The sequence below is a fragment of the Coffea arabica genome, chromosome 2c (genome assembly GCF_036785885.1).
Source record: "Coffea arabica cultivar ET-39 chromosome 2c, Coffea Arabica ET-39 HiFi, whole genome shotgun sequence".
NCBI lineage: Eukaryota > Viridiplantae > Streptophyta > Magnoliopsida > Gentianales > Rubiaceae > Coffea > Coffea arabica.
Genome location: NC_092312.1, coordinates 57,222,169 through 57,236,821, shown reverse-complemented (window position 1 = coordinate 57,236,821; position 14,653 = coordinate 57,222,169). Strand labels below are relative to the sequence as shown.

The 14,653-nt window shown below is 34.6% G+C and overlaps 1 protein-coding gene across 1 annotated transcript; it reads right to left on the bottom strand.

Annotated features, from left to right (window-relative positions):
• Positions 1–1,979: 1,979 nt before the first annotated feature.
• LOC140035358 (protein argonaute 4A-like) lies at positions 1,980–11,404 on the bottom strand. Its single transcript, XM_072076015.1, has 23 exons — positions 10,985–11,404; positions 7,916–8,136; positions 7,612–7,817; positions 7,298–7,522; positions 7,083–7,219; positions 6,910–7,007; positions 6,723–6,820; positions 6,473–6,635; positions 6,284–6,400; positions 6,093–6,200; positions 5,930–5,992; positions 5,735–5,848; positions 5,482–5,647; positions 5,277–5,389; positions 5,046–5,183; positions 4,811–4,941; positions 4,634–4,699; positions 3,796–3,859; positions 3,586–3,697; positions 3,426–3,499; positions 3,175–3,269; positions 3,005–3,036; positions 1,980–2,517 (listed from the first exon to the last, which is right to left on the bottom strand). The coding sequence occupies exons 2-23, from the start codon at positions 8,123–8,125 to the stop codon at positions 2,342–2,344; spliced, it is 2,706 nt and encodes a 901-aa protein (XP_071932116.1). The 5' UTR covers positions 8,126–8,136; positions 10,985–11,404; the 3' UTR covers positions 1,980–2,341.
• Positions 11,405–14,653: the final 3,249 nt, after the last annotated feature.

Sequence of the window (14,653 nt, the reverse complement as noted above, 5' to 3'; positions counted from 1 at the left end):
ATGGACGCCACATACGGCGTCTAGCTAATATTTAAAAAAAAAATAAATTCTTTGCACCATTGATCGACTATTGATCAACAATGCTAAAATTGTGCCACATCCAAACTTCAATTTTTTTAAAAAAAATTTCACACTGTTAAATCAACTATTGATCAATGGTGCACAAATTTAGGCGCATCCAAATTTGGATGCGGCTTGCGGTGATTGGCAAATTTTCTTTTTTAAAAATTACTATTCATTAAATTGTTGTGCGGCTTAAAAAAAAACTTAAAATAAATTCAATTTCACTCGACCCCATTTTTTTCATTTGCGGTGACCCCTACTACAAAATTAATTTGTCCAAAATACCAAATTTGTCATGGTTTCTTATTCCGGCATTATTTACAGAAATTCGCCCAGCTTTGTTTCCTTCTCTTAAAGCAAATTTTCTTTGTCCTTGTTTCTGCTACAATATACCAATTATCATATTATTTGTTGTTTACCCTTCCATATCTTTTTATTTTCATAATTCTTTAGCAGTTCTTCGTCCTTTTTTTGTATTCTCGTACCTTACCAAACTTTTTTGGCTTATAATCTCATTTAGTAGGTTTTTGTTTTTATTTTTTATATTTTCTAGAAGATGATATTTTTGTCCCCCAATTGCATCTGTTTGCTGGGCTTAGACGATGTCATTGATAGGCGGGTGATTGTAATTTGGTCATACCTCAGGATTTGTTTTGTAGTTTGGCTCTAATTCAAGAGAGGTAAATGTAATTAATCCATAATTGAATGTGGAAAAATCATAACTAGTTCAATGAGGAAATCAACGAGAGCTTGTAGTATCATTTGAGGCCAGAAGACGAAATTTTTTTCTCTCGTGTATAAAAGATGAACATAAATATGTGAAAGCTTGAGAATCAAGAAATGTGATACAAAAAATTAAAGAACAAAAATGTAAGTTCATTAAAGTTGTTTGCGTTATATTTTATGTGACGTTTGCAAAGTTGTTTGCCTTATATTTTATGTGACATTTGCAAATCATGATTCATGACTACTAAATTAAAAGTAAGCACGTTATTGCGTTTATATCTGATAATGGTTTCATATTTAAGTTGAAATTACCAGCATGTTGTATAATGAGAATATTCATGTTTCCTTTTCAGATTTGTATCTTTTTCCAATTTCAATTGGAATGTTATAGTTTCTTAAGAGTCACTATCTACATTGTATTAACCTTTAAGAGTTCCGTGGCAATTTCTTTGTAGCAAAAACTATGACCCAACGATCTTATTTAGGGGTTTTTAAGACATGGAGAGTATCTTCAGAAAAGGAAAACCATCCTGTTTTATGCTAATATATGAATTAATTAATCCAAGGAACCATTTGTCAATAGAAACTGACCATCAGCATGTCAAAACTTCTGTGCAAAGTTGAAATAATTCCTATTAGAAACGTTTGGCTAAAATAAATAATTATATTGGCAATGGTGGTTTTCTTTTTCTTTTTGGGTTTTTGAAAAGGGGTGGTGTATTTTTCTTTTTCTTTTTTTTGGGGGGGGGGGGGGGGGGGGGGGGGTGTTCAGCTCCCAATTTATCTCCTTTAACTTGGAAAGGAAAAATCTGCATGTTTTTCATCTTAAGGGCTTTTCCCATTCTTATTATCTGGAAGTAAGTTTTGGTTCCGAATTCACTCGTAAGAACAAAAAAAAAATTACTTTAACCTGCAAAAAAGGGTCTTGGAACCATTTTTCTCCTGCAAAAAAATGCTGAAAAATAAGTCTGCAGATTTTGATTTTTCTTCTTAAGATAATCCTGTAATATCAAACATGTCATTTCATATAATCTCTGTTCCTATTAAACCAACAATCCTTAAATTTCCCTAAAATCAAAACAATCTTTGATAGTGAAGAGTTGAATGAGCATCCCAAGCCAATATACAAGCTGGGAAAAGGCAAAAATAAGCTTAAGACATAGAATGACTTCAAGGCCTCAGAAAGAAAATTATCAGCAAAGAGATTAGTATAAAGATTTGCATATCCTAAACATAAGATTAGCATATGCAATTTCCAGAGCAAAAGAGCATTCAAGAACATCAACTGAGTTCCCAATGTCCACTACAGAAAAGCCAAAAATAAGGTTTTGAAGTCTGAAGAAGCATAGAACTGGAAATTCAGTACTAAGGCTATGCACAGCCTAACCAAAAAGTTTTCAATTTGACATCCGCCAGAGACATCCGTCTTTTCTACCATAGATAGGATCATTAACACAATGTTTAAAATTGCAGTTAGCAAGGCAAAATTTCTGGAAACATGCGACCTAAAAGTGTAGTCATAAAAGTGTCTCCAAATTCTTAGGCCTTCCAATTAGCAAAAGAACATAGAGTTGCAGACATCTTTGTGCAACTTGGGTAGCTGAGGTACTGAAAGACTGCCAACAGAAGAAACCCCTCCATGGCCAGATGATGTCTCAGACAACTCATCAAACTTGATGAACTGCGACATCTGGGAAGCAGCAAGATGTGCATAGCATATGGGAGCAACTGAAAACAAGGAACAGAAAACTCTGTGAGAGAACAAATTATCGTGACGAATTAAATACTTGTGCTCAAAAGAGAGACAAGTTTGACAGCAGGCTAGCAGCTAAAAAGTGTGAGGCTACAGCTGGAAAAGGAAGCAGACTGCAAATATGATTACCAACTCACTTCCTGTAACAGCTCTTATTTCTTATTGTAACTCAAGATATATCATATTCCCTAGTCGCTGACAACTCTAGTAGATTCCAGTACCACAGCAGCAAGAGGTTTCCAGCTTCTCCTAATTGTGATAAGCTAACAAATTCTCCTTGTTCAAGTTAGCTTTTGAGGTTGGGTATGTGCCAGAATGTATAGGGGACAAGCAAAATTATAAATTTCAAATGCCTGAGAGATGTTTTATGTCATGTGCCAAATTTTTTTCTAACAAAAACCAGGTGATCAAAAAACAGAAGAAACGAGCTACATAACCAAAAGATAAACTGAATGTAATTACCTATGGAAATGGCTGTAGTGCTCCGCTGGTACCTGAAAATTTTTAAGGGCCTTCTAAGTTATTGGCAGTATCAAGTCATGATACAAGTAATAATCATAAAACTAGAATACATGTTGAAAAAACTGCATTTAGTTATTATTTTTTATTGCAAAAGGGGGAGAACCACTTACACGTAGGACAAAGAATGCACCAGCTCCTGAAGGTCATCAGCCGAGAACCCAAGTTCGTCATACAGGACATGATAGTGGGTAGGCCTGGTGGTACCCTGTAGAGATGCACATATCACCAAATAATTATTGCATTGACAAAAGAAACCGTCGAAGGTGCCTGTTATCCAGCAACTACCTAGGCAATCAAAAGCAAAAAAAAAAAAATCTAGGCAATCAAAATAAAAATCGAAAATTAGTGATTTGAAACTCACAATCATCCCGGCATGAGCACACATATAGAAATCATTACTTCTAGGGTGACAAACCCCATTGTCAATCACTGTACCTGCAGCACAACACAATGGGGTAGTTGTGGTTGAAACCAGAATAGTTTTTCTTATCTATATTACACCAGACAGTAGAATGACAAACCAGGTGGAACATTATCAGGGGAATTGGCCTGGAAAAACTTGGTATGATGATTCTTCTGAGCAACTACCACCATGAACTTTGGTGACCAGCTTTCATCTAGCAATTTGCAAGCCTGTAGAATGCAGCAAAACTCAGTAACAGTAAGAAGCAATCACTTTTGAAGAAGATATTTATGCTATGAAGATTTTAATTCATCTATAAAAGTAGAACCTCTATAATCTGATCCAACTCGATGTTTAAAACTTGATTGAACTGAGACTCGCTTACTCCATCTCTATACAGAAAACATCACAATTGTTAATCATAATCTACAAAAGTTAAAAATGTATTCCCAAATTGTTAAAGATAGATGGCATTAAAAGCTGTTGCAAGTATGATGCACTAACTCCTGTAGAGGGTCAATCATATCAAGTGCCACATCGCTTTAACCACATCATATTTGCTCTAACTCCCAAATTCAAAGAAAAGAAGGCCACATAATAGGAAAAGAAAATATTATGGTGATTAGAAGACTGCAGAGGCTGAACAAATAACGACCTGAGTTTTCTGACACCTTTTTTTTTTTTGGAGTTTTCTACCTACATAGAAGAACTATGACATTTGTCATTAGCAGTTCCACTTTTTTTTTTCAGAAAATTTTGAAAAACAAACAAACAAATTGTGTATGGTGATATTAGGTCTTGAAGTCTGCAAATATTTTGCTACCCTGTCTAGATTCAATCCTTCAGGAAATCGTCAGTCACTGAAGAGCCAAAATTGATATGCTGTTAGGGCATAGAAAAACTGGAGCACGCCAGATACATAGCATACTAAAGTGATACAAAAATGAGAAAAGGCCAGAGGAATGAAAGAGATATGTTAAAAATTGATACTAACAATAGTCTTTCTTCCCTTCCCTCCAACCCCAACCCACAAAGTAGATTTTGAAACAATAAAAGACCCATTAACCGAAGACACAGAGAGAAGATAGATTTCAATATAGAGGAAAAAAATTGTAGATGCATGTAGAAAGGAAGCATGCACTAGCTCAGTAGACAATATAAGGTACCTAAAGATTATTATCTGGTCAGGTTTCCTCTGGCCAGAACTTGTATAGAAGTCAAGAAGCAGCTCTCTGAAAAATCAGAAGTAATATATGAACAATAAAGATAACATTTCTTCTGTGATAGAAATATAAGGAGAAGAAAATCATAACCAATCCTACAGTTCCAGAACTAAAAAGTACCTGAAAATTCCTTCATCTTCTTTACCGGAAACCTTCTTACATAGGGAATCTATCATCTCTGTTTTTGGTGATTGTGTACGGACAACAGCACGATAGCGGGATATCAGTGGCCACTGTCTGGAACTAACCACCTGGTGATTGCAACAAATAAAGAAAGAAAACACTTGTTAACCAAGGTATCCGTTGATATTTAACAAATACCAATTACAGTGTAACTGCAAAGAAGTCAGAATACCGCTGCAATCGATGGTACATCAGCACGACCAGGAGAGCCATGTGACACATCCATTCCTATTATAATTGTTGGAACTTTGGAAACAATAGGGATAGAAGGAGATTGCTCAACATTTAACAGGGAATTGATGCCACCCATCTGTGAAAATTAAAAAGAGAAAAAGACAAATAAATTAGAAACTCTAAAGTTGTATGAATATTTCAGAGATCGATTATGAAGTAACACGTGTACCTTGGCATTGATTTTCAGGAGAACGTTAGTGAGGTACTGATCATTGATCTTGGTAGGTGCAATGCATTGTGTAACTATCCCAACGTCTGAAAGGTTCTTCCGCTTCCATGGGCCTTCAAAGTAGACATCAAGACAATCAGATTTCACACGAGAAAAACAGAATATGGATCCAAAATCAGAAAAAAGTAAAGTTGCTGTTAGGTACCATAGACATCTGAGTTCTTTTTCTCCGGAAGAATGCAGAGAAGGAACTGAGGTGGTCCTGGGAGTCTTTGCTTGATAGTCTCAAACATTCTTTCCACTCTTACAGGAGCAGGAGCACGCCTAAGCTGAGGGCCTTCTTCAATTATGTCAAATGGATTACTAATAAACTGTAAATTGTGAAGAAACTATTAGAGAATCCATTCAAGATACTGAGAAACTTCGTAGTGTACTAAATTGAAAAGAAGACATCTTACAATTCCTTTCATTTCTCCACACTTAACAAGGTCTGCACACAATCTACGAATATCACAGCGAGCAGAAAAGTTCACAAGTGCCCAGCGCTCAATTTTAACAGGTTGCACCAATTTCTAACAACAGAGCACACGAAGTCTGAGCTAATGACATAAAATTCTGATTAAACTCAAGAAAGCATTCAAAAGGATAGGTACCCTGTTGTTGAAGTTCCACCTTCCATTGCGGGGTAACAAGTCCTCTCCATTGCCAACTTTTAACTTCAAAGGAAAAATAAGGACTGAACTCAGGCCAAACGCTACAGAACTACAAACACGACACAACAAAAAGGGTTGTTATCTAAGAGTGGAGTTAGATTACCTTTGGAGCTGATAAAACACGACCTTCTACCGAAGTAAACTGATTGCTGATTGAAATCCCGGCAATTCCCAGAAGAGGGTCAGCATTATAATTGCTAACGCTCAGTGCCTGAAGAATGACAAGCTAATGATCAGAATTTGAAGCATGAATGTCGGAGAATAAACCAAGAGGGGAAATGAATTTGGTTTTACATCAGTCAAGACTCTCATCCTCTCCTGAGGCTTCTGACGAGATTTTTCCACAAGGGAAGCCCTTTGAAGATTCGAGAGAGATTTGGTGTAACGTTGAAGCGAAACCAGTGAGCAAAGCTGAGATTACAAGAATATGTTAGTAGTCATTAAACGATATCAACTCACAGTTGGTTTTTACTTGTTAAGTACCTCGATGGGAATGAAAGTTGGACGTTTTGGTTTCCCAACATTGATGCATGGAAAATCTCCAGAATACTGTAATGGAATTTGCCGGTGATCAACAAAATACTCCAGCACTGTGAGTTCAACAGGTTGGGTTTCACCATCTCCATTTCTTTGCTTCAATGAGAATCTGGAGCAGAAAATTAGAGTTAACATATTGTTTAAAACCACATTGTCAAGCAACTCAGATAGCAGTATGAATCCATGATTAACATACGTTTGTTCTCTGCAAATCTTATCGCTCAACCCAGTAATTTTCTGTTCTGCATTGGAAGGTTTTGTGGTGATCCTGAGATTCTTCAGCATCCTTTTAGCCTGTTGATATGTATAAGAAAAATGCAGCAGCATTAGAACATGACAAGAACGAACACAGCAAAGGGTAGATGAAGATCTTACGAACTCACCTTTACCCAATCCAGCTGATGAGGATCTCTAACATTTTGATTTGCAAGAAGAAAATCTATCACTGGCCCAGGTTTGACAATCATCGTAGTTGAGACATCTGTGTGAATTGGAAAAAGAGATGGCTTAGTTGTAGTACTACAAAGGTAGATACAACTTCAGGTGTTCTGCTCACCAATGTTGAGAGAAAGGCCCCCTTGTGTAGCTCGGAAACTTGAATGGAATCCTCGGCATCCCAACACACCCCCTCCTATATCAGTGAAGTTTCTTGGCTGATTGTGGAAGAATGACTGACGCACCAGAAGGCAGCCCCTGGAAGCAAAAAATCATGTAAGCAGCAATCCCAAGCTCCCAACTTTACAAATCCAAATAGCAGGAAAAAATCCTTACTGTTTCGCAGCATGCTGTCGCAGTATGATATCCAGAACTCTCACAGCTTCTTGAAAATGTTCAGTTTCTTTTCCATTGAGTACATTGGCAATAGCTTGGACTGGAATTTTGGCGGCATAGCTGATCGCAACTTTGTAAGTTTTAGATCGACCTTGACGCTTCGATCTTTTCTTATCACTCTCATTTGGGCTAGAATTTCCTTCTGGGCTCCCACTACCCACATTTCTAACAGAATACAGCAAAAGCAAGTCAACATACATAGTTAGGCACACAAAACTGCAGTAGTTTAAAAGTTAAAGGAGCTAAATTAGTACCTATTAGAAGCAAGTTCATCCAACACAACTGTGAACTCAAGCTTGTTTCGTGGAAGAGAACCAATGGTAAACAAGCTCTTCTCACCATCATAAGCAAAGTCTTTCCCAGCAAGCTCAGATGCATATGTTTCATGGACTTTGTCAAGTATTCTCCTTCCAACTCCCTTTGCATCAACTGGGTGCCCATCTTCATATGAAATAGACACCTGCACATCAAGAACAGAATACTGATGCTAAATCGCTGTTCAAGAGTTTTAACAATTAAACTACTTAAACAACCATCATAGAGACAGAGGTTATATACACTGTAGTGGTAAAAGTAGTCCTCATTTCTGGCTACTTTAACATTGAAATGGTTGGTTAGCAATCGAAGCTTTTGCCCTCTGGAAGCAAGACCAAGCCTGTTCATTGGTAGTCTCTTGGCGTCTGAAGCCTTTGAAGGAATAACATCTGGGGGTATAGCAGGTGGTGGTGGAGGCAGCGTTTCTGATGCATCTTCCACTTTAGGATCCATCTCTAATTAAACTGATTTGCAGAGAAGAAATGTAAGTTCGATCATATAAAGAGACAGTATATCTGCATAACAAGCAGATCTGCCCACAATCCTACAGGGAAATGATTTAGTGGCTTATAGGGCATATGCTTTGGAAAACAGAATTTACTTCGGACGTACAGCCCAACACTGATATAATCTATGACTACTATAATGACTAGTATAAGGGACGAAAATGTAACTATGTGATTTGGAAATCTTCTAAATATTTCTCATCTAATATAGTGGAGAGTAGAGTTGAAACTAACAATTGGATAGCATCAAAGTTGCTAGATAAACCACATCACTATCTAATTCCAGCAATGGTTCAAGGAGGGACAATTGCCCAATTGAAACTAGTGATAATAGTTCAGCACATTCCATTTCCCTCTCAGGAGCTAGACTGAAGAACTTAAAAGCCATGCAAACAAAAAGCAGGAGTATGCAGAGATTTCAATCTAACTCTGCTAGTCAAACAGAGTTGCAATAGCACTTTATGCATGGTAGAATTTAATAATCTAAAAGGGCAAGTCATCAAACCAAGGAAACAGCAAAAGAAATAGAAGGACAAAACAAAAGAATGAACAAGATATAAGAATGTCATAGAAAAGCTGCTTCCATGCGTATGCTCAGTCAAACTAAACAAAATCTAAGAACTAGTTAGCGAAGTGAATGCATTTTTCTTTACAGATCTTTAACATGACAATTGCCCAGATAAAGATTTTCCACTTAGATAAAGAATAGCTTCTCTTTTGATATCCCTTCTTTTCAATAGTTACTCGAGCATTTACCTTAGCCAACCAGGTCCAATTGACAGACAATCACTAAGTGAGGAAATCTACAAAATGTTGGTAAATAACAAACGACGTAGAAAACTACATACAATGCCTTTTTCAGCAATTCAACCGGGCTATTTAAACTAAAGACTATAAATCAGTACCTAAATTCTTAATCATAAAAGACATCAGCAGAATGAAATAGGGAACAAACAAAAACTTTTCTGCATAATACTGTACACCACAACAATAGCCTATTTATTATGAAGGTTGAAATTCCAGCCTGTATTTTAAGATAACTTATGTGTAATGGAGTCACAGATAGCACCATTTCAGCCATTGTTAAAACCATAATGAATACTAAAACCTGTTGTATATCAAACAAAAACACAGTACTGTCCAGTTTCTTTGTACGGATATAACGAAATTACTAAATATTGTTTGACTGTTTTTTTCTATATGTATCAAAACCAATAATAAAAAAAATAAAAAACAAGTAAAATATTTGTCCTGCAAAGCCTTTTCCCCTAATTATTTGAAGAAGATCACTTCCATACACCAAACATGAATCAAATATGTAATACTACACTAATTTCTGAGTCAACCCAAGTCAAAATAGAGAAAAGGTTTGAAAATAGAGAAAAGGTTTGAAAACGCCTACATTTAAAAAAAAAAAAGGAAAGAGAAAGGAACGAAAGATAGGGCACCAAAAAAGACCTTCTGAGAGAAGGAAGGCAGAAAAGCAAGAGCTAGATAGTCTCAAGGCATATAATTTTGGCCAGCAGGCATGCATTTTATATTTAAAATACAGATCTCAAGAACATTTCACAGAACGAGGAAACTCATCATAAACATTTTTACATGACTTAGAACTACAAGAAAAACAGAGGGTAATCAAGAACTTACAACAATATTATTAAGTTGAAATTACAAAACAAAAAAGTCTAAAATCAACTATACCACATACTATATAATATATAGCTACAGATTAAACCCCGAAAAAAAGGTAAAAATGAGTCATTCAAACTCGTAAAGCTTTTCTCAAAAACCTGTCACATCATAACGAATTCATGAACTTAGGAGAAAGGTTCTCTTTTCTGTTTCAGATAGCAAAAGAAGAAGAAACACACAAAACAAAGACGACAGAGCAAAAACTAGCCATTCACGAAGATCTCTTGAAAAGATAACACAAAGAACGTTGAAACAACAGCTCCCTTGGAACATACCCTCGGAACTCCATCAAGAAAACATCCATTCTTTTTTGCACAAAACTAAAGAATAAACGCGGAATAAAAAAGAGCCCAAGTCAGATTAAAAAAGTCATAAGCAAGAACCTTAAAACCCATTAGCAGAAACTTCAGAAAATAAAAACACCAAAGGAAAAGACCAGAACAAACAGAAACAACGGGGCAAAATTTTTAAACAAACGAAAACTCAAACAGCAACTAGAGCACAAAAAAATTTAAAAATTAAAAAGAAATGTTGATAACGAAGGAACCAGGAAGACAAAGCCAACCAGAGCCCAAAAAAATGAAAAATTATGAATATCTACAGCAAACGAAACACAAAAACTTTAAAAACGTAACCCCAAATCTCCATGAAAGAAACGATGCTTTCTTTCTTTTCTTTCCACTCAAAAAAAAAAAAAAGAAAAAACACAGCCCAGATCAGATACAACGTTTGTAAAAGCCAAAACCTTTATACCCACAACAGAACCTACCAGGGGTAAAAAAGAAGGAAAAAAAAAGACTAAAGCTCAAAAAGCCAAAAAGAATCCTTCATACATAAGAATACTCAGAAAGTCATCAAACAAGATTAAAACCTTCAACATCGACACAACAATCACAGAACCCATAACATGTAATGCAGAAAAAATTTCAAACCCACAAACAGAAACATCAGGAAAAAACGAAAAAAAAAAAAGACTCCACCTTCAAAACCGACAAAAAAAACCCCCCACATAGGTGAAAACACGCAGAAACTCAGCAAAAAAGACTAAAACCTTCAACTTAAACACAAAAATCACAAAACCCACAAACCATAACGCAGCAAAAACCATTAATACCTCGTCAGCGCTCTTCTTCTAGTGAAAAATACCCTAGAAACAGAAGAAACTATGAAGAGGAGGTAACCCCAGTAGTCCCCAAGAGTTCTTGTTTTTTCTTGGAAGAGTTTTTTTGGTAAGAAAGGCAGAAGTAGTAGTACTATCACTGGATACTAACACTACAACTAGGATCTTTCTTGGCTTATATAGGACTCATCTTAGTACTCATCAGTGAGCGAGAAAATAGCAAGAGTTTGATGGAAAGTGGTCCAAAAAATTCGTAGTTGTCTTATGTAGGATTAATGCTAGGGAGGTGTTAAGGCTGCGAATTTTCAGAGTCGGTGCACCAGCGGCTGCAGAGCATGCTAGTACCAAATTGGGTAACAAAAATCAGAGCAAAGTATTTACGTGATCTTTGGTTTCTTGCCTTGTTTTGGCTCTCCCTCGTACCATACAAAGGAGTACGATGATGGCCTGGCCGGTCTTTATTGGTGTAAAAGCCTATTGGGTAGCTAAAAAAATAATACTTCCCTCCTCCTCAATATTAGAGTCCTTTTTTGGAATCTAACTTTTTATGGAGACATGATAATCGTTAAGTCTAAATGAGATAGCATTAGTAAATTGATAAAAGTGTCCTTTAAATTCAAAATATTCTTTTGAGGGATGTGTATTGAGATTTTAAAAAATTACTTTTTTTAAATAACAAGATTGAAAAGCATGTATTAAATTTGAAATGGTGACTTTTATTTTCAAATATTAATAAAATGAAAATATGACAATAACAATGGGACGGAGGGAGTAAAGCTCAAGGGTTAGTCAATTACACTTTGCCCCAATTAGTTTTGGGGATAGTCACACTTTACCACTCTCAATCATAAAATAAGTATACTAAATCTTGATCCAAATAAAGACTAGGCAAAAAAAAAGCAAAAAAAGTGAGATCGATGACAATATTCTACTTTTATTTATGAGATTATACAAAATTGACTATTATCTCTCTTTTATGCTAAAAAAATATACATTTTTTCTATAGTATCTACTATACAAAAATGTCAAATTGATAAAAGTGAAGTTTTTTAATACATGGACAAGGTGCATGGTATCCATTGTACGTAAATGTTCGATATCAAATTTTCAATTTGTGTATGCTATTAGACTATTATTATTGTTATTTTTTATTCATCAATAGAGTCAAATATTAAATACTTAACCGACAGTATTAAAGCGTCAGATAATTTAGAGGGAAATTGAGATACATCAAAATTCACTTTTTTCTTCAGTAATATAAGGGCAATAATAGTGGCCATAAACAATTTCAACAACTAAAGAACAACATTGTCAGAAATCTCTTTTTTTTTTTTTTTATGGAGCTAAGATTTTCAAGATTGACTAGCTTTTATGGGTGTAAAGTGTATTTTTTTAAAGTTTAAAGGTAATAGGTAATAAAGCACGGCTACTCCCAAATTTCAAAGGAGTGAAGTATTATTAACCCTAAAGCTTTTATATATATATATATATATATATATATAGTCAAAAATTTGGTTATTTCATGTACTATGTGGTCCGAAAAAGAGTAAAGTAAACTATATCGTACAGACCATTCATTTTCATTTATTGTTTTAAATCACGGTTAAGTATCTGATCATATGCAGCAAAATTCAAAATCATAAAGCACATTGATGTTTTAGGTTAGAAAGGAACCGAATCGACTTTGAAAGCAATTGCACAGCCTTATAGATTAGTTATATACTTCTATAAAGATCTATTTGGTATTTAAGAGAGAGTCAAATAATTGGTCACGCAATCTTAAATATGGAAAATTTGCTAAAAAAGAGGAAAAATTAAAACTTGACCGTATGAGGGAATTTGGAAAAGTTAAGTTAGACCTTGGTGCGGTGGTGCAAGTTACAAAGTGGAAACCAATTGAGACCGGTTTGGGGTTACGGCACATTTAAAAAGAAAAAAAAAGTGCTTTTAAACATTAAAGGTACTGTTATAGGATTAATTTCCTGTAACTTAACTAACCTAGTATTGATAACTTAAAAGCAGTTGTGTTAGAAAATGTTTCTTTATTATTAAACTACTACCACAACTTTAAACGGGGCTTGAATTGCTTTTCATAGTTGATAGTATACCTGGCAATTGGGCGGTTTTGGGTGTGTTGATATTGGGTTTTCATTTAAATGGATTACACCCAATCCGCCCAATATTAGGTTGGGTTAATTTTGGATTGGGTTATATTGAATAATCTCAAACCCATGATCCAAATATGACCCAATATATTAAATAATAGATTTTGAAACATAAACTCTCTCAAATATACTTTCACATACAAAAAAAAAAAAAAATTCACACACATAAATACATTTTCACATAAATAGATATATTTTCACACACTAAAACACTCATAGATACAAACACACACTCACTTTTTAAGTTCTTTTGAAATACGTTATTTTTACATATACAAACACACTAAAATACACACTAATATACTTTCACAAATACACACACATACTAACTGTTTAAACTACTTGGATTCAATCACACTTTAAAGAAAGTTATAAACTGAAATTTTGACCCAAAAAATAAACACAGCATGATAACACATCTGAGCCGTTGTAAAATGGAGAAATTAGAAATAAACACAAAATGAATCATGTTGCATCCTAAAAGATAACTTCCGAATTTGCATCTGAAATTTATTTTGAATATATCATGAGTAGAATTTGGCATTTGATCCTCCGTTCAACATTTTTGTGTTGTACTCCATATTACGCCATATATCCTTCACGATTAGTTGGCCATTCCTATGATCCTTATTATGGGAGTCACCTAATTCATAGTGTAACATGAAATATAATTCTAGTAAAAATTTAACGAAGAATGCCAAGACTTAAATTATTCTTCTCTTATTCAAGAAAAACTTTAATCCGCTTGAGAGTCAAATTTGATGCTAACCAGAAATCTGGGTAGTAATATTTATAATTTGCACAAACTAGAAAAGACAATAGTATAAGAACAAGTTTTACATCTCTGTCAAATGAAAGTAGAAGTTGGGTAATGGGTACCCAACACAAATACCCAATCCGCCCAAAATATATTTGGATTTTTATTACCCAATCCAAAATTGACCCAACACCCAAATTACCCAACCTAACCTTTGAAATTAGTGGATGGGTTGGGTGGGTTGTTGGGTTTTGGGCATAATTGCCAGGTATAAGTTCGAACCACATACATATCGGACTTGAGTTATAAGCATGGTTAATTATTGATGATTTTCTTGAGCATCTATACACACACACACACATATATATATAATTAGAGTTGTTTTAATTAAAGTTATTTCTCATTCCTATGTGACATGCCTAATTGAAAAGAATTAACGGGTTATGGGTTATTTGGGTTTTACCCATATTGAATACTCTATTATATATTTAAAAATTATCCCTAATTTTAAAATAACTTTAAAAATAACTAATCTTATCTTAATGCTATCTAAAATAACTTTATAAAATGACTAACTTTATCTTAATGGTTTTGATGAAACTATTACACAGAACTATATTAAAACCTTTTTCAAATCACAATTATTAAAATCTTACATATTCCATAAATCACTTCCTTTCACCACCATATCATTGATTAGTATTCAAATTGTTCATTATCTCTTCCCTTAATTTTGAATTA